General features: G+C 45.5%; 1 protein-coding gene and 1 long non-coding RNA gene across 6 annotated transcripts in view; one reads left to right on the top strand and one right to left on the bottom strand.

The window, feature by feature from the left end:
* ANKRD11 (ankyrin repeat domain 11) overlaps nt 1–11,208 on the top strand; it is a 245,423-nt gene extending 234,215 nt beyond the window's left edge. For all 4 annotated transcript variants that reach the window (XM_090260379.1, XM_090260378.1, XM_090260381.1 and 1 more), the window contains 4 exons: nt 4,018–4,116; nt 4,202–4,345; nt 7,288–7,380; nt 10,254–11,208. In XM_090260379.1, the coding sequence (XP_090116505.1) occupies nt 4,018–4,116; nt 4,202–4,345; nt 7,288–7,380; nt 10,254–10,439 (522 nt within the window). In that variant the 3' untranslated portion in view covers nt 10,440–11,208. The remainder of the gene's footprint in view (nt 1–4,017; nt 4,117–4,201; nt 4,346–7,287; nt 7,381–10,253) is intronic.
* The window catches only part of LOC149994422 (uncharacterized), a 49,036-nt gene that overhangs the window by 14,542 nt on the left and 13,902 nt on the right, over nt 1–20,592 (bottom strand). For both annotated transcript variants that reach the window (XR_016507727.1, XR_016507726.1), the window contains exon 2: nt 8,028–8,244. This is a non-coding gene — a long non-coding RNA (uncharacterized LOC149994422). The remainder of the gene's footprint in view (nt 1–8,027; nt 8,245–20,592) is intronic.

The following is a 20,592-nucleotide window of genomic DNA, read 5'->3' as shown; positions in this document are numbered from 1 at the left end:
TCTGTCATTCATCATTTTTTCTATGTCAGTTCCCCATCCAGTGCCTGACTGGGTCACTGAGTGCCCACACCCTCTTGACAGTCACCAGTTCCCTGTGTGCTGTGGCCATGCCCCGCATACCTCCATCTGGAGCTAACACTAGTGCTGCTCAGTCCCTGGTTTCCCCAATATCCTCCTCACCTGGGACTGTGGCTGACCAAGGCCCCCACCTCCATGTCAGGTACTTCTGCACAGCAATCCCCCCTTTCTGTAGCTAGTGTCTCTTCTCAAACCCCCCCCTTTTTTTTTTCACATAAAGGTTCTTAGTTTATTAATCCTCTCATGAAAAATCTGTACAATCACCACAGATAAAGTCACTGAAGAACCTGGACTCCTTTTTGCCAGCACCAGCATTGGCCTTTGCAGTTCCTGACCTTTCTCATTCTGTTCTTGCGTTCTTTTCTGTTTTCTTGAGGTCCTCTCATACAGGCCATGTCTTGCAGGTCTATGTTTAGATTCATTTTTATTTGCATACTCCAAAGAATTATAAATCATGCCACAGCCAGTTGTCTTGCCGCCATCAAAATGGCTTCTGAAACCAAATACAAAAGTAAAACCTGGTGTGGTCTTATATATTTTGGCTAGGTTTTCTTGAACTTGTCCCATGGTGAAGGATGTCAATGACCATTTGTTTCCACTGAGGTAATCTGTTGTTGATCAACTTCCTGGTCCAAAGAGTTAACTGTCATTCATGATGGCAGCTGATCTTCAAGCAGTCAGGGAGAAAAAGCTCCTCTTAACTCGTTTTAATAGCCAAGGCCTCAGTGGGGATGTACGATCTGGCTCCAACCCCAGCCCCTCACCCTTGAACCACTCCACACCTTTTATCCTGGTTTCCAGTGACTCCTTCTTACTGACCTGAAGCCAGGCCTCAGCTCTTCTCACACAGGAGCCCTCAGTGACCCTGGCACCTTTGCTACCCCCTCAAAGCACACCCTTCTGTATGCTTCCAGGCTTCTATACTCAACAAGCCTATCCTCCGTCAGCACCCAACCTACCTCTCAACACTGTACCCGGGGCTTCCATCTCCTTTTATCCTGCCCCACTCCTATGATAGCTGATTCTCCACCTCAACCTTAAGACCGTGTCTTTGCAGATGTGACACATCTAATCCCCACCATGCACACCACCCTCCACCCTCATCCTCATGCCCGTGTCTAGGCAGTCAGCAAATCTGTTCGTACAGGACTCTGCAGGCCAGCACCTCCCATGTCACTGCTTGTGCCACTCCACCGTCTCACCTCAGCTGGCCCTGCTTCCCCTTGGCTACTGGGGTCTGTTCTCAGCACAGCAGGCAAGGAGGTCCTTTAACAGTGGGGCCAGCCCTCTACCCATCTCTGCCTTCCTCCTTGACCCTCAAGGAGCCCAGCCCACTGTCACCCCTAGATGTCACCTGTTCACACAGTGTGCAGTGGACTTACTTCATTTCTTTAACCATTCCACCGCCTTGAAGAAAAGCTAGAACTTCTGTTTGATTTGTCTCCAGTCACAGCTGTTGAATGAATGCCGGTCAGGATGAGCAGATTCCCCGGGGCCTGGGGAAGGCCCGAGCATGCAGCCCACACAGCCAGTCTTGGAGGGAACTTCCTGTCCCAAAGGAGTCATGTTGGATGCATGTGTTCTCTCAGACTTTGGTACTCCAGAAGTCAGTATATCTGCTGATTCTCCATCAGGCATAAAGCTCTGCCAACAAGGAGTGACACCCAGAGTCTTCTGAATGATGGGGTGTAGCTGTGAGAGCTGGGTTCAATGGCTGAGGCTGAGGCATAGGGGCACAGCCTCCAGGGCCACTGCCCTCCCCATTTAGCCCAGTAATTTGTTGCCAGGGAGCAAGGCTAGCTTTGAGCCCAGCGGGATGTCATCAGCATCACTCCCCCTTCTGTCACTCTAGGGAGGGGAGACTGAGGCAACCCTGCCCTTGTTCAGCCTGGGAGGATCCAGCTGCCTGGCTTCATCTGGATCACTAAATTCAGAAAAATCTGACCTAAGATTTGTTGTTTGGTGGACTTTTTGTTGTTTTGTTGTTTAAATTTTAGTTACTAAATAAGAGTACCACAACCACCATACAAAGTTTAGAAAATAAAGAAAACCGTAGAGGTCACTGTACTCCTACTACCCAGGGTTCACCCTGTCAGTGGTCTGTGCATCTCTACTTTTCTTTTACTGGACTCATGCCTTTCTAGGTGTTTTATTTACTGTTACCACATAATTGAGCACCTGGGTCAAGCAGAGGTCAAACTCTCCTGTATTTCTCACCAGGCCATAGGTGTGGAGCTCCCATCATGCCACCTGAGGCTAAGGCCTTCTTCCAGCAGCTTTGGCACCAGGTCTTGGTGCTTTCTCTTAAGGATCCAGAAGTGGTTTATCCCTAGGTGTGCCACTGTATTCATGCCTGCCCAACTGGTCCCACCTGTGGACAACCCAAGTAGTGTCAGAAAAGGGAGGCACACCAGGGCCCCGTGGGGCTGAGTCCTTTGAGGCCAAGAGGGGATGGAACAGGGCCTGATGGGTGACATGTGCCACTGAAGAAACCAGCTAAATGTTCTAATGTCTTATTTTGAGCTAATTTTAGAGTAACAGAGTTAAAAGCACAGAGTGTATGTGTGTCCTTCACTGGATCCTGAGATGTTGCATCTCCTCTTGGGTCATCCACCCCTTGTCTTCCTTGAAGGGCACAGTTTGGTGACACTTTTGAGGAATATTGACCAGTTGTTTGGTCTGATGTTTACGACTGGACTGAGGGACATGTTTTTCGTGAGAATTCACTGCTGTGATGTGAGGTCTTAGTGCATTGTGTCTGGTTCTTGTTGTCAGCAGCTATATCCTGGCAACAGTGGCCCAAGTCTTGTGTCCCCACTTTGTAGTTACTGTCTTTCCTTTCATAGTTGATAAATATCTTGAGCCCACTGATTTTGGTCTTCTTAGTGGATCTTGTCCACAGCAGTTATTCCTGTGATGTTGGCCTAATGCTGATGTTGTTTCCCCTCTCTTTATGTTTAATAATTGGAATTCTTCTGTAATCAAACATAAATCACTCTTACTTACTTCGTGTGCAAATCGTTCCAGCCTTGGCCATTAGGAGCTCCTTCAAGCTGCCCCATCTTTCTGAGCACACTGTTACTTTACAGCCCCACAACGTGTTCAGCCAAGCCCTGACATTAAACCACATGGTCCCATCTAATGGGAATGGTGTTTAGAAACCATGGCCTGGGTTCAAGAAGTGCTCACTGCCCTGGGTGACACAGCCAGGGGAGGTGTGTTACTCCATACCCCTTCATCTGTTCAACATTGAAATTTTGACTTCATCCTGTGCTTGCACCTTCCTTCTTTGAGAGGGACTTGGTGCTTCCTACTTCCTATGTGTTCACTGGCCTGTTCACTCCCAGTGTATGTGTCTCATTTCACAAGCACTGGCCCACCCGTGAAACGCCTACACTGGTTAGAAGATGACATCTGTGGGTGTTTCTTCAGGTCTTTTGCCTCATGATGTCTTTTCCAAAGTGACCCAGGTGTGTGCTCTCTTCCCCTATGATCCCCAGTAGGACAGTCAGGCTTTGTTGTTGTGTGTGTTCCATGTTGGCACCTGCATCTCCTTTGGTGTCAGGGTTTATTTTGGGGGACGTGAAACTTCAGTCTTAAGGAAACAGCCCTGGGTCCTCCTCCTTTCCTTGCCCCATCTGCTTGCTCCTCTACCATCTTTGTCATTTCTTCTTGCACGAAGAGTAGCAGTATAGACACTGTACTTTGCTTTTTACACTTCACACTGTCTCTGGAACTCATTCCCCCTCATTCTTTTCATAGCTGTGTAGTACTCCTTCAGGGCCAGAATCCATGCCATGTTCATTTACCTGCTCTCTTGTGTACAAGCATCTAGTTGTTACCTGGTGTGTCTGCATCTTCAGGACAGACTTGGTCAGTGTTGTTGGTGGAGATTCCCAACCCTCTACTAAACCCTCCTCTCGCCCTTTGTGATTGCAGATTGCACCCCCTCCCTCCCTGGCAGAGCCCCTAAAGGAACTTTTCAAGCAGCAGGAGGCCGTGAGGGGGAAGCTGCGACTACAGCACAGCATTGAGCGGGTAAGAAGAGGTCTCAGGTTGGGGGCCTGGGCTCAGAATATATCTTGCCCTGTTAGGATTGGCTCACATGGTTTCTGTCCTCCAGGAAAAATTGATTGTCTCCTGCGAGCAGGAGATCCTGCGGGTGCACTGCCGGGCAGCGAGGACCATCGCAAACCAGGCAGTGCCATTCAGTGCCTGCACCATGCTGCTGGACTCTGAGGTCTACAACATGCCTCTGGAAAGCCAGGTCAGTGGTCACCAAGGCTGTGCACTTACACTTGTCTCCCAAGAAGAGGTGGGCTTTCCAGGCTTTGGCTACACACAGACAGGAGTAGGAAACACCCACATCCCACAGACTACACTGATCATGTGAGCAGATCTGCCCCTGGGACAGGGGAGGCAGGGGTGCTCAAACAGCAGCACTTGTAATGCTGATGTCATGAGATGCTACATGGGCTCTTCAAGGGCCCGTTCCAGGGTCCTTATGGGCACAGGCTCTCAGATCATTGGGTTGGGCTGTGCCTCAGTTTCAGTCACTTGAGTTACTTAAATTTCTTCTAGAACATAGCTTAGGATGAGCAGCACCCAGAGCTGCTGCATAAATAACCTTCTGCAGCAAAAGCCCCATGGGAGGCTGTCATGGTGGGGACAGTGGTGGCCTTGCACCAGCATGGTGACAGTGGTAGCAGGCCTTGGAGTCAAGGGCCAAGCAAGAGGTGTGGGAACTTGGAGCTGCTTAGCATAGCAGTGTCACCCCTCCATGAGCACATGGGCCCTGGGGTCCTGTTAGAACTTAACAGATCGTCTGGTGCAGGCTGGACAGCAGAGCCCAGAGCACTGCCCATCTGCCCTCCAGCACAGCCCTGCCTTGTCCACTCCAATTAGTCATCCTGGCTCTCTTCACCCCCAGTGTTAGATTTGTCCCATGTGGTCATACACATGCTTACCCCACCCAGCATGACCTATCACTAAAACATTTGGGCATGGGCGTCCAGCCCCCATGGGCCTCCCTACCTCTGTCTGCTGGATTACAAGACTGTAGTTCAGTGGCTCTGCCTTCTGGCAGCCCCCAGCTTCAGGAGTTTTTACCTGCCTCTTGGCCTGTCCATGGACATGGCTAAGGTTTAAACTGGACACAGTAGGCTATCATGTCCCCCATTGTCCATCCTCAGCCTGGCTGTTTTTCTCCTACCTCCTGCTGCTGCCACACTCAGGCCTGGCCTCTGAGGCTGGCTGTCCTAGGTTTTACTCCCCATAATTTATTCTCTTCCCCAGGAACTGTGAATTTTTTAGAAACAACCCAGTGTACGTCATTCTGGGCCTGCCCTCTGCTTCTTTGCCCCATGCCCCTGCTCATGTGGATTTTCCCAAAACACTGTTGTTCTCTTGGTCCTCTCGTGCTGCCCCCTTCACTGTTCAGGCCTTGATGCCAGGTGCCCTAGTGACAGATGCTCCTCCTGGTCCCCTGGCTGGCATGAACTTTTGCTGTCAGGATCATGTGGACCCCTGGGGTTCTGAACAGCATTCCTAGGTTGGCTGTGGCTGTGTGGAAACATACAGTGGTTGAGTGATTTTCAGTTAAAATTTTTTTATTCGTGCATTAAGGATTTTCCATTCACTTAATGTATAGTCTTTAAGGATATATCTTTAAAAGTTTCCTCATTTAACATACTGTGTATCACAACAAATTTTTTCTAAAGCAGAACATTTAGTATAAATGACTTGGACAACAGGGCAGGGACTGACTGTGGGAGGCAGGGGTGGGGGGCAGTGGAGAGCAACAGGGGAAAAACTGGGACAACTGTAATAGAACAACAATAGAAAACAAATACAGTCTTAAAAAAATAAAGCAAAACATTTGTCAACAAACTATAAAACAAAGTACAGCATTCCCTCACTTATTATGGGTATTATGTTCTAGACCCCCCCTGCGATAGGTGAAAATCCGCAAAGTAGGCACCTTACATTTATTTTAGTATTTATGTATATTTTAAGGCTTTATAGACCCTTCCCACACACTTATAAACCATCCCCAGTCCCTTATTAACCTTTCCCACTCCCTTATTAACCTTTTCCACACTTTTATAAACACTATTTATGTTCTTAAACATATTCTACACTCTTAAACCTACGTAACTTTAACAACATACGTTTACAGTACCGCAAAATCCCGCGATATAGCGAAAAGTCCGCGACAAATAATTAAATATAATATTTTTTTAAATCCCGCGATACAGTGAAGCTGCGATACAGTGAAGCTGCGATAAGTGAACCGCGATATAGAGAAAGGACTACTGTATTTGTTTGGTGATAAACTGGATTACTTCAGGTTAGGTGTTTGAAAGTTTTACATCTAAAAGAAAAAGACAAGGAATCTGCTGATCTTTAAGGGATTTCCTGCATTCCTTCTGAATGTCAAAGGGCGTAGGCTGCAGTTTCTTCCCCTCAAATATGTTTGGTGGTGTGGGGCCTGGGCTCAGCCACCAGGTGGTCAGTCATGCATGTACCTGTGGCTGACTTTCACATGTTCTCCCTAACATGCTGATCATCCCAACAACCAGGGAGAGCCAGACAGCAGGAGTCTGTGAAAACTACCTGCTCCACTGTCTTCTGGTCCCTCCTAAGACATCCCTATTTGTAAACCACAGTCCATTGCAGCAAAGATACTACTGTATTTGAGGATGGTGACATCAAGGTAGCATTCCTACAGAGTGAAACCAGGAAGCTGGCCCTCAGCCACCTCAAGCCTCTGAGACATCCTTTACAAAGAAAAAGATCCTTTACAAAGAACACTACTTTTAATGTTCACAAACAGAAGAAGTTAAAACAGTGTGGCCTCCAAAAGCAGTGCAGGCCAGAGTCGGAGGGCTTCCCGATTGTTTTCTCCTTGGGCATCATAACAGACATGCAGACAGCCCTCATGGGAGGTCCCAAGTCACCCTGAGAACAGCTCCACCACAGGTAGTATCCAAATAGCCCTACAGCCTCCTAGGTGTGTATTACAAAAGCCATGTGGGGAGGAGGAGGACCAGGGGTTACACTGGTCTGTCCTTGAGCATGAGTGCGTGTAGATTCAGGAATGAGGTTGAAGCTTTTGTTCTTCACTTAGGAAGGAGGATTTTGAAGCACCTTCACTTTGCCTTCTCCCATGTTCCCCCATCAAATGCCCATATTTAATTTCTTCCCCAGGGTGATGAGAACAAGTCCGTGCGAGATCGGTTCAATGCACGCCAGTTCATCTCCTGGCTCCAGGATGTGGATGACAAGTACGATCGCATGAAGGTGAGGGCTCTATACTCCCTGCAAACTGCACCTGGGCTGGGAGCCACCAGGAGTCTACTGGGGCAGGGGGAGGTTGCTGCTGGGTCCCGTGTTTGGAGGTGACAGTTCCAGACTCTTTCCAAACCCAGGTCATACTTTCAGGGTCTCCCCACCCCCATGTTGCCTCCTTAGAGTATCTTCCCTCCTGTCCAGGTGTGCGGGGAGCAGCTCCTGTCACCAGCTGGCAGTCAGACCTCTGTGGGACCCCACCTTGAGCCCTCCTCAAAGGTCACAGCATACACCTATCACCAGTGCTCTGGACGTACTGACCAGTGCAGCAAGCCAGAGGATGGGTGGGAGATAGATTAGCAAGTAAGAAGCAAATCATTATCTTCAGTTGCTAGAGTTGCACATGGGGTCACTCATAAGAACCAGCCGTAAAACTTAAACAACAGTGTGCCAGCTAACATAATTAATGCACAAGTCAGCACAACCCCAGGAAGCTCCATGAGGCAGGGCTGAGTGGGCTGTGCCTACTGCTCTTCCCACTGAGAGCTACAGAGCTGATGCAGGGGAAGCCAAAGCTCCCCGATCCCAACCCTGTGATAACTGTACTTAGAGAGTAGGACAGTTGTTTCCAGGATGCCAACCTTAGCCGGGCCCCTTACCTCAGCAACCCATGCCCATGGTGCCACATGGAGTGGACAGAAAGCCCAGAGCAGAGAACAGTGAGCCCACGTGACATTTCAGGCCCCAGCGTCTCGTCACGATGCAGGTGCAGGTACAGCTGAGGTGAGGCCCATCTCCAAGGTGATGGTGCAGTCACACCATTGCTCTCTGTCCACCACCAGCCAGGCTTGAAGGGGGAGCCACAGGGAAAATTTTCTATAAAAAGAGAAATAATTTTTAACCACATTAAAATTAGGCCTTGTACACTAAAAATGCCACTAAGTCCAGTTTCCATAACATACAAAAGAACTTATAAACTAATAACAAAAAAGGTGGATAGAAACAAAGATGAGTGAAGGATATAGAGCCATTGCATGAAAGAGATAAAGCAGCTGCATCTTCATGAGTCCATGTTTTGTGTGACCGTTTATTTCAGAACCACAAACTAAACTAGATCCTATTTAGAAGAGAGACTGCCAGCCTCCCCTGCCTGTTCCTGCAGTCGGCACGCAGTTTTGTAGGGTAAACTATATCAAATTTCACAAGTGTTTTGGCCATCTAACTTAGCAAGTTCACTTCAATTGTTTAAAACTCAGGGATACGTAAAAAAAAAACTTCATTGGAATGAACAACCCAATAAAATGAAAACCCAGAAGCCCATCAATAATTCTGTGAATTAATGGAGTGTGGGAACATCTGAAGATTAGAATACTATAAAACATTTTCAATTAGGCAAACACAGCCTGACCTATGAGGTTATCTGAGCTGCTTAACGAAGAGGGTCCATCCTGAGGTTCACACACATGCCAGCATACATGTGTGAAGACAGTTTAGAGATATGGCTGCTACAATGTAGCACACAGTGGTTATTTCCAGAAGACGAAAGATAGCGGAAGATTTGTACTGTATTCCCCACACCATCAACACACTTTTTAAAGAATTATTTTAAAGCAAATTATGCATTGTGATATTCCATCCCAAATATTTACTTGTGTGCACATCTAAGAAAATAGGATTGTTACTGTACAGTCAGTGTATCATGGTCAAACTTTGTTAATCTAAAGTATGGTCTACTACCTGGACCATCTAAATCCCCTTTGTTCCCAAAATGTGTCCCACCCTGATCCACATGTGCTACATCTGGTTATGTCCCATTTCAGTAATCCAGTGATTCATTATTTCAGTTTTTAACTTTGTACCTACTTAATGGATTGAGCGTCGGCCTGCGAGCTAAGTGTCGCTGGTTCGATCTTCCAGTCAGGGCACATCAGAGAAGGAAAACTCTGATTCCAAAAAACCTCCGCTGCCTTGCGGCATACCTCTTCAGGGGAAAGGCTAAGGGAGTAAACCCCGACAGAAAATCCGGAGCCGGAGTCCCTAAGGCGGTTTGACGTTGTAGTCAACACCGGCAACTCCTGCGGCGCACCTGAAGCCAAGCTGTATTGACTCCGTCTTTCCCCTTGGACCCTTCAGCTGCGAAGAGAGGGGGGGTCTGCTGCATGGGCAACAGCAGACCCTCCATATCACCCTGCCCAGGCTCTGTAGCTTCAGCTCCACTGGAGAGGACACTCCAGCGTCATCGCAAGATGTCGATTCAACATGGGAGGAGACAGATACCGTGTCACTCCCGAGTTGGACTGCACAACCATTCTCGGCGGTGCAGATAGACTCTTAAGAAGCTACACCATCGTCTCTCGAGACGGACGGCTGCCGACGACCTACTTAATATGATTTATGTAATAATATACCCATAATGACTAAACACTTGAATACTAAACCGTAGATAACCCTTTTTAAAAATTAAGTGTACTTTTAAAAGACAACATTTCTATTATAAATGAAAATGAAATCAGTGTTACTGCTCATATAAAAGATAATTACAAAAGAAAAAGAAAATTAGTTGCAAATTCTAATCAGATGCTGTTGAGAAACACATGGAGGGTGGGTGCAACAGAGCAGGGTTCGACTCCTCATGTGGTCTGGTCAGGAAGACCGCTCGGAGGGCAGGATGAGAAGGCCAGGGGGCAGTGCTGTGGGCCATGCACAGGGGCAGGCCGTCCTGCGGCCAGAGCTTGGCGCCGCTCCCTCAACCCCATCCTCCCAGTGGGGATGGCAACAGGGTGAGTGGGCAGTGGGGGCCTAGGCCTAGTCCTCTTGCTTGTGCCCCACAGGGATAGGCTAGGGTCTTGCCTTCACTTCCCTCACCTGCTGTGCTTTCCATGCAGACATGTCTCCTGATGCGGCAGCAGCACGAGGCTGCGGCCCTCAACGCTGTGCAGAGAATGGAGTGGCAGCTGAAGGTCCAGGAGTTGGACCCCGCTGGGCATAAGTCCCTGTGTGTGAATGAGGTGCCCTCCTTCTATGTGCCCATGGTAGATGTCAACGACGACTTTGTGCTTCTGCCAGCCTGACACACACAGGACAGCCGCATAGGACACAAGCAAGGGCCACATGGGTCAGCCCAGCGCTGCTGCTGAGTCCAGGCAGTGGAAGGAGACCTTGTCCCTCAAGTAGGAACACCCAGGGAAAAACCTGCACTTTGCCCCCTGGAGCACAGGTTTTTTTATACCAGCTGCCAAGGGAGGACAAGGAGACCTCGGGGACATGGACACGGCGGCCTTGCGGTCTGTTTTCCAGCCAGCTGCACGGGCATTTCAGGAGCTGCAGAACGGATTGTTTTTTTAAAATTCTTGTTCCATTCTGATCAACTAAAGGAAATAAAATTAAGGCGTCCACTCCTCACAAACTGTGACCTTCGGGCCAGAGCAGGGAGAGTGCCATCCTGGCTGCAGTCCTATTGCCATGGAGCTGCTGATAGCCACAGGCCTCAGACTGGGGCTAGGACACTGTGCCGCCCACCTGCCTGCCACAGAGGGACACAGAGCCAGGACTCGCCAGTTGTGTTTTTAATGGAGTCAAATCCACGTGGTTTGTATATTTTTTCCTTTAATCTTGGGCATTTTGTTTCTCTTTCTGAGAACATAACTTGAAACACTACAGAGCCAATAATCATATAAAAAGTGTACCCGTAAACGCTGTACAGTTTTATACACATTCACAATGTACTTTTGCTGCCTTCTAGATAATTTATTTTGCAACACATTACTGCACAGTTGTAAATAACTTATGTACTGTAACATCACTTCAGTTATGTGTAAAGAAATAAATAAATTAATTAAATGCTCTTTGTACATGACAGTCCCCTCCGTGGGAGGGGCCAGTGTATAGGACTGTGAGATGAGGGGTCACTCCACTGGAGAACTCCACTCTCTTAAACTTTTTTCCTCCCAAATGATGAGCTCTTAATTTTGAAACAAATTATACAGTTGACCCTTGAACAACTAGTCAAAAATCTGAATATAACTTTTGACTCTCTCAAAACTTTACTGGACTACTATTGACCAGAAGCCTTACAGCTAACAGTTGATTAACACATATTTTGTGTCCTATGTGTATTATTATTGTATTCTTATAATAAAGCTAGAGAAAAGAAAATGTTAAGAAAACCAAATGGAAGAGACAATACATTTACAGCATTTATGGGGAAAAATGTACATATAAAGTGGACCTGTAGAGTTCAAACCCATGTTGCCAAGGGTCAACTGTATTTTCCCCTCCTTTCCTGCCCTTACTGGGAACTGGAGGGCTGTCCTCTGCTGCCCCAGGAGCTGCTCCACTCACGATGGGGAGGAGTTAGCTGGGGAGGTCTGGTGTTGGGAGCCATCAGCTCCTGCAAAATGCTGGGGCTTTCTCTGCTGAGGAGACTGAGGGCGCGGGGAACATAGAGAGGACCAGCCTTTGGCTGCCAGAAACGTAACAGCACGCTTGTGTCATCTGTCCCGAAGGGCCTGTCAGAAGTAGGAAGGAAACGAGCTGCTGCTGGAGCAGCAGGTTCTCTGGGCATTGTGGCCATGAAGAGACCACTGTCCAGGCCTAGCCAGCTCTCAGGACTTCCTGGTTATACCCGCTCCCTGTGCTGAGAAACTTCCACTTGGGGCTGAGTCTGCACTGCTAACAGTTTCTCCAGTGAGGCAGCAGCTGGTGTGGGGTTCCCAGTGTTAGCAGAAAACCAGCTCTAGCAGCAAGAGCTGGAGGTTTGAGCCCTGCACATCCCAGGAGGAGCTGGGCCTTGCACAGAGCACACAGGGCATTTTCACTCCATGCTCTCCAAGGACACCTGCAGGAATGGGTGAGAGCCAGCATGGTGGCTCCACGGTGCGCCAGATCTGTCTGTGGGTGCTCCCCAAAGTGGTATTTTCCCCTAGACCACCCTTACCCCATCCTGTCTACAACTCCTATTCTGACATCTGGCTTACAGAGAAGTGGCTTGCCCAACACCTGCAGTGCTGCAGGAAAGCATAGTGTGTGGTCGGGACAGGTCCAGGCAGCAGAGTCTGGGTAGACATTTTCCTCACTCGTGTCCTGGGATCCCTCACCCTCTTGTCCATGCTTCCTGTACCTGGTGGGGGCAGCAGGAGCTGTAGAAATGAGCCCACGTGCCCAGCTCTGCCTTTGTTCTGAGCACAATTCCTGGTGCCACATCTATGGCACAGCAGCCTGCCTGAAAGTATGCCACAGACTGGCCTGAGGTGGCCTGTGACCATCTCCTCCTCAGGACAAGCAGGATTCCTGGGCCTGCCCTGGGCTCTCCAGGAGGCAGTCCATGGGCAGGGCCTTGGTTTCCCCAAAGCACCTGGTGTGACCTTGCAGGGTCTGTTCCTAGAATAATGGGGATGCGGCGCCCCCTCTCTACAACTCTCTGATCTCCCCTTCATGCAAATCTCCAGGCTGGTCTTAACCACTTGTGTATCAGAAGGGGCACAGAGATGCCAGCAAAACTCCAATGTATTTTCCAGGCAAAAATTAGTTGTTTTTCTAATCATAGAACTTAGATCACAATAACACTTCTTGTAACCCCTGCTGCTTTTTTAAACAACATAAATTAACTTGGGCTCATTCCCATGGACATGCATTGACATCAGTAGCTTGAGGCCACAACAGTGAAAGTCCTGGAACCCCTAATCCCATGCATGTGCCAGCATGCACAGCATGGTGGGCATCATTGAGGTGCTCTGTCCCCCAGAGAACGTTTATAAATAAAGTTAAAAAAAAAAAAGGCTGTCTGGTTCTGCTCCCAGTGTTCATCTGTTGGGGCTTGAGGTATCAGTGCAGGTATTTTTAGAACACCCAGGAGTCCAGAGTTGTGTCTGGTCTGGAGATAACTGCTGATGGTCCCTGAGGTCTGTGCCTGCAGGTGTAGGTGTCAGGCTGCCTTCAGGAGCATCTGACGAGCTGGAGGAAGGCAGTGCTTGTACCATTAGCCCCCTGCTCCACACACCTGGAGCCACCCTGACTGCAGCCTGGGGACATAGCTCTGGCACAGATGGGTGCCAAATTCCTCACTGGTGAGAGGGTCCACCACCCCATAATTCAAGGCCTCTGCAGACACTTCCTGATCCCTTGGCCTTCAGAGGCTTCAGAACCTTATCAGTATCAAAAACAAACTAGAGAAACACCCAGCCCCCAGGTGTCCTGTCAGTCTAGACACAGGGTCCTTATGTCAAGAAAACTGGTGCCTTGTGCAGGGTAGCCCCCAGCTTAGATGAAAACAAAAGAAATGAAGATCTTTTCCCAACCTGCAGAAAAGAATCTGATAGCAAAAGAAAACCCAAATTTAGGTCTAGAAAATAAAAGTAAGCAAAAAGAAAAAGCTCAGTGTATAGATTAATATTAGAATGTTAAAGATACAGGGAACTTGAAGAGAGGTCAATATAAAGTATTCAATCTGATTACAAAGTGAAAAATAGACTTTTTAAAATGAACAGATCCTCAGGTACCTAGGGGACACAATGATCTAACATTCATGTCGTCGGAGTCCCACAAGAAGAAGAGAGAGGATGACGGTGAAAAAATCTTGAGAAAATAAAAGGCTGAAAAATGCCAAGTTAGGCAAAAATATAAACCTATATATTCATGAAGCTAAGCAAATCTAAAAGGATAAACTCAAAGAAATCAATACCTAAATAAATCAAACTACTGAATGCTAAAGAAATAGAAATGAACAATCTGAAAGGAAAATTACAAAAAATTTCATTAATAACAGCATCACAAAAATTAAAATACTTAGGAATTAACCAAGGAGGTGAAAGACTTAAGTACACTGAAAACCACAAACCACAGCTGAAAAAACATTAGACAAATAATGAAAATACGTTTCATGTTCATGGATTGGGAGACAATATCGTTAAGATGTCAATACTACACAAAGCAATATACAGATGCAATCCAATCCCTATTGAAATCCCAAGGACTTTTTCTTTCCCAGAAAAAGAATAACCTATTGTAAAATGTATATAAAATCTAAAGGGATCTCAAGATAGCCAAAACAATTTTGAAAAAGCTGGAGGACTCACGCTTCCTGATTTCAAAACTTACTACAAAAGTACAGTAAACACAGACATATAGACGAATGGAATAGAATAGAGAGCCCATGAATAAATCCTCACATATACGGTCAAATTATTTTTGACAAGGGGGCAATGACCATTCAATGGGGAATGGACAATCTTTTCAACAAACAGTGCTGGGAAAACTGAATATCCACATGCAAAAGAGTGAATTGGACCCATAATACCGTACATAAAAATTAGCCAGAGAAATGGCAATGCGAAAAGGACTTGGTCTGATCTTGCTAGTTCTGAAGAGAGAGAAGTGGAATAGAGAGCCAAGGAATACAGGTAGCCTCTAAAAAGAGGAAAAGGGAGAAAACAAATTCTCCCCTAGAGCCTCCAGAAAGGAATGCCACCCTAGAAACCTGGATTTTGCCCTGCGAAACCCTTTTCAGTCTTCCGATCTCCAAAAGGGTGACTCCAGAGCAATGGCAGCATGAGAAATCCCCTTGGTCTCTTCCCTTGAAGTTTCAACAACTCGAACTACTATGACTGCAAAGGATTCCCTGCTCAACCCACCAACATGCCTGAGAGATCTGTGCATTAAAACATCTAAAGGTGGGCAAGTGGGAACAAACGAGGGACAAAAGAAAGGAGAAGGGCCAAGATGATCCATGGATGCAACCCTGGAGCCAGGAGCTCACGGCGGGGCTCAGCCGGAGAGGGAAAGAATCTAGTTGTGGATGGTGCTCCCCTCAGCCAGGAAGAGCAACATTTGGTAGGCATTTCCATAGCAGTGAGCAGCACAAGCTGTGGCTGAGCCCAGAGACCTGGGCAAGGACATAGCACAGAAGTGCAGCTGCGGTTGTTGGGCAGTCAGTATTCCACACACACAAATATAGCCATGCATCCCTGCTGCCCCCTAGCCTCCCCAGAGCTCAACTCCCTTCACCCTTGCTGTCAGGCTATGGAATACATTATCCACAAACCCGAGAACTGGTACTACAGAATCACATTTTTCCCTGAGCAAAGGGTGCACTCTGTGACCGATCCTGGGTTTAGGGCACTGGGGGGAATCCCATAGAGGTACAAGGTCACCATTACTAGGAGGGCAAAACAAAGAAGCTGTTCACTTTCCACCCCCATGTAGTACAGCTACACTGACTGCAGCATCACTGGGATTTCACAGAGCTAAAAAAAACAAAAAACAAAAAATCTTGTGATTCAGTGCTACCTAGTGGAAAGGAATAGAAAGACCTCTTTGTATGAATCTGCTAGAGAAGTGCCACTCACATAGATGCCTAGGGAGAGAAGGGATCCATCAAATACCTGAATATCTGACATAGTAAGGCAACTCAGAAAAGAAAATGAATCTCCAGAAAACGTACTTAAAGACAGGAAGTATGACAGAAGTCAAGATTGCAGTTCTGAAAAATAACAAGAAGTGAGAAAATACAGACAGGCAATTTAATGCACTCAGAAGACAAATCAAAGAACAAAACGAGTACTTTACCAGAGAGATTGAAACTTTAAAAAAGTACCAAACAAATTCTGGAGATGAAGAGGTCAATAAAAGAGATCAAAATGAACTAGCAAGCACAGGAATTAAGAGCTGACCAGATGGAGGAAAGAATTAGTGATATCAAAGACAGAAATATAGACATGATGCAGAGGGAAGAAGAGAGTGACTTGAGCATATAAAAATGAAAGAACTCTATGAGAGCTATCTGACTCCATCATAAAGAGTAATATACGAGTAATAGGCATACCAGAGAAGAAGAGAGGGAGAATGAAACAAAGAGCCTATTGAAACAAATAGTTGATGAGAACTTCCCAAACCTATGGCAAGAGCTAGATCCTCAAATTCAAGAAGCAACAGAACACCTAGTTACCTCAATCCAAAGAGGCCTTCTTCAAGACACATTGTACTAAGACTGTCAAAAATTTATTTATTTTTTTATTTATTCATAGAGAGAGGGAAAAGGAGGGAGGAAGAGAGGAAGAGAAACATCACTATGTGGTTGCCTCTCACGCGCCCCCAACTGGGGACCTGACATGCAACCGACTCATGTGCCCTGACTGGGAATCGAACCAGCGACACTTGGTCCGCAGGCCGACGCTCAATCCACTGAGCCACAGCAGCCAGGGCTAAGACAGTCAAAAATTAATGATAAAGAATTATCAAGGCACCCAGGGAAAGAAGGAAGTGACCTACAAAGGAAAGCCCATCAAGTTTTCATCAGACTTCTCAGCAGAAACTCTACAAGCATGACGAGAGTGGAGTCAAATGTTCAAAGTACAGAAAGAAATTACCAGCCAAGAATAATATATCCAGCAAAGTTATCCTTTGAATATGAAAGAGAAATAGTGACTTTTCCTGACATCTGGAAGCTGAGGAAATTTATCACCAGAAGACCCCCATTACCAGAAATATGCAAGAGAGTTATTTGACTTGAAACAAAAACCAAAAGGTCACAAGACTACAAGTAAGATCAGCAACAAACTTATAGCACAAACAGGGACAATTTGTAAAGGAGGATGGAGATCAGACACATTTCAAAGAAAAAGGACGACTGTATATATGAAGCTTTCTTTTTCATAAATCTAATAATGGTACACACACACACACACAAAGAAAAAAAAAAAGGAACTTCCAGCCAAGATGCAGACATAGGTAGAAATGCTTCACCTCCTTGCACAACCATAAGAAGGATCACAACTAACCTCAAAAACAAAAAAACAGTACTGCCAGAAAATCAAACTGTATGGAAGTCCAACAACCAAATATTTAAAGGGGAAGTGTTCAACTAGATGGGTAGGAGGGGCAGAGCCAGGGAGCTGGGGTGGAGAGGACTCAGTGTGGCCGCAGTGGCAGTGCAGTAGATAGCAGTGGGAAGGCAAGTTGTGGCCAACCAGCTGAATGAGGGGTCCCACATTATAAAAGCCGGGAGGGACACCTGGGGAGAAATCCCAGTCACAGGCTAGACCACACACTGCTAACAGTTCCAGTGCCAGGAAAATAAAGCCTTGTTGCTTCTGGCTGTGAAAACCAGAGGGGATTGGGGCAGCAGAATAAACTGCCCAGCTCTCAGGGTAGTCTGTTAAGAGGGTCCCCATGGTCCTAAAACGTCTGCAAACCCACCCACTCTGGGAGCCATCAGCGGGGCAACAGCTAGAGGGATGCCAGTTGCATACGGGAAGCAGGTGAAGTGCCTGGAAAGGGGAAGAGTGCTGAGAAAGAGGCATTGTTCCCTCTCTGACCCCTCCCCCACATACAGAGCCACAAAACAGTGAACCCAGTCACCCGGCACTGAAAAATACCTAAGGCTCTGCCCCTTACAAAATAACAGGTGCAGCAGCTCTACCTAATTAATACACAGAGGCAAACACAGGAAGGCTGTCAAGTTGAGACAGGGAGGTTTGGCCAAAATGAAAGAACAGATGAAAACTCCAGAAATACTTAAACACTAGTAATAAGGATGCTCAAATTAATGATTGAGTAAGGCCACAAAATGAAGAAGAGAAAGTTATACGAAGTGAAATAAAGACAAATATACAGGGGACCAACGATGAGTAGGAAGCCAGGATTCAAATCAACAATTTAGAACATGAAGAAATAAATATCCCACTGTAACAAAATGAAGAAACCAGAATTTAAAAAAAAAAAAAAAAAAAAAAAGAGTTTAAGAAGACTCTGGGACATCTCCAAAAGTGCCAACATCCGAATCATAGGGATGCCAGAGGGAGAAGAGGAAGAGCAAAACATTGAAAACACACATGAAAAAATAATGAAGGAAAACTTCCCTAATGTGGGAAAGGAAACTGACATACAAGTCCAGGAAGCACAGAGAGTCCCAAACAAGCTAGACCCAAAGAGGACCACACCAAGACACATCATAATTAAAATGCGAAAGGCTAAAGAGAATCTTAAAAGCAGCAAGAGAAAAGCAGAGAATTACCTACAAAGGAGTTCCCATAAGACTGTCAGCTGATTTCTCAAAAGAAACTTTGTGGAGCCTACAACCAAGATCACTCTATCCAGCAAACCTATCATTCAGAATGGAAGGGCAGAGAAAGTGCTTCCCAGACAAGGTAAAGCTAAAGGACTTCATCATCACCAAGCCATTAAATGTTAAGGGACACATTTAAGAAACAGATAAAAACTATGAACAGTAAAATGACAACAAACACAGCTATCAACAAATGAATCTAAAAAACAAAAAACCTAAGCAAACAACTCTAACAGGAACAAAACCACAGGTTCAGAGATCATATGGGGAGGGGGGAAGGGGAGTATGGAGGGAAAGGTACGGGGATCAAGAAGTATAACTGGTAGGTACAAAATAAACAGGAGACGTTAAGAGTAGTATAGGGAATGGAGAAGCTAATGAACTTATATTATGACCCATGAACACAAACTAAGGGAGAGGGGCTATTGTTGGAGGGAAGGGAGGTATCAGGCAGAGGGGGGTAAAGGGGAAAACATTGGGATAACTGTAAAAGCATAATCAATAAAATATACTTTAAAAATGAAAGTTAAAACTATAATTACCATACAATCCCACAGTTCCACTTCTGGGTATATACCCAAAAGAAGTGAAAGCAAGGTCTTGTAGATGGGTCTTTGTACACCCATGTTTATATCAGCATTATTCACAATTGCTAAAGCGTGGAAGTAACCCAAGTGTCCACTGATGGATAACTGCATAAGCAAAATGTGGTACATACAGACAATGGAATTTTCTCCAGTCTTAAAAAGGAAAAAAATTCTGACACATGCAAACCTTAGGACATTAAGGTAAGTGAAATAAGCTAGTCACAAAAAGATTAATACTCTGTTATTCTACTGATATGAGGTTCTTAGAGTAGTCAAAATCACACAAACAGAAAAATACAATGGTGGTTGCCAAGGACTTAGAGGAGAATGAAGAGCTATTGTTTAGTAGGAACTGAGTTTTAGTTTTACAAGATGAAAAGAGTATGGGGATGGATAGTGATAATAGCTGCACAAGAACGTGAATACCACTGTATTTAATACCACTGGTTAAGGTGGTAAACTTTATTTCATGCATATTATCACACAATAAGGAAAAAGGAAGCCCTGGCCAGGTGGCTCAGTTGGTTGGAGCATTGTCCCAGACACCGAAAGGTTGTAGGTTCAGTCCCCAGTCAGGGCACATACCTAAGTTACAGGTTTGATCCCTGGTCAGGGTGCGTATGGGAGGCAACTGATCAATGTTTCTCTCTCTGTCATTCTCTCTCACTCTCTCTCAGATCAAGAAACACATCCTTGGGTGAGGATTAAAGGAAAGAAAAAAGAAAGAAAAACATAAAATAAAGACATTTATGTAATATAAAAGTAAAACTAATATCAAGCAGACCCACATTACAAGAAAAAAAGGAATCCTGAATTATAAATAAGGTTTATGAAGGGGAAAAAAAGAAAAAAGAAATCCTGCAGACAGAAAGAAAGTGATATCAGATATAATTCTGCACCTACATAAAGGAGTGAAAGTCTTTAGTACTGTTAACTACATGGTTAAAAAGATAAGATTTATTTCATATATTTCTTTAAAACAATTGCCTGTTAAAAAATATAACACAAATGTGAATTAGGGCACATGTAAAATAAAATGTATAACAATAGCATACACAAAAGTACGGAAGAAATGTAAGTATGCTACTGAAGGTACTTACATGTGAAATGGCATCCTATCACTTGCAGGTAGACTGTGGTAAGTTAAAGAGATACTAAAAACCCTAAAGCAAAGAAAAGAAGAAAACTAAAAATTTACAGCAACAAATATGACAACAATGAAAATAAAATGGAATCATGAAAAATAATTATTCCAAAGGCAGAAATGGGGAGGGGGGAAACAAAGAAGAGATGGGACAAGAAAAAGACAAATACCAAGGTGACAAAGTCAAACCTAACCATATAAAAAAATCACGTTAAGTGAGAATGTTCTGAACATCCCAACTAAAGGCAGAGACTGTCAAATTGGCTTGAAAATCAAGACCAATCTATATGCTGCCTATAAGAAATACACGAGCAGGTTAAAAGTAAAAATATGGAAGGAGATATACCGTACTAACACTATTCAAAAGAAAGCCAGAGATGATGGTATGGAGTTTACAGATCTATTCTTCTTTTAAATTATTTTTTAGTATATTT

Source organism: Furipterus horrens, unplaced genomic scaffold, assembly GCF_987537825.1.
Source record: "Furipterus horrens unplaced genomic scaffold, mFurHor1.1.pri manual_scaffold_13, whole genome shotgun sequence".
NCBI lineage: Eukaryota > Metazoa > Chordata > Mammalia > Chiroptera > Furipteridae > Furipterus > Furipterus horrens.
This window is presented reverse-complemented; position numbering and strand designations above follow the sequence as displayed.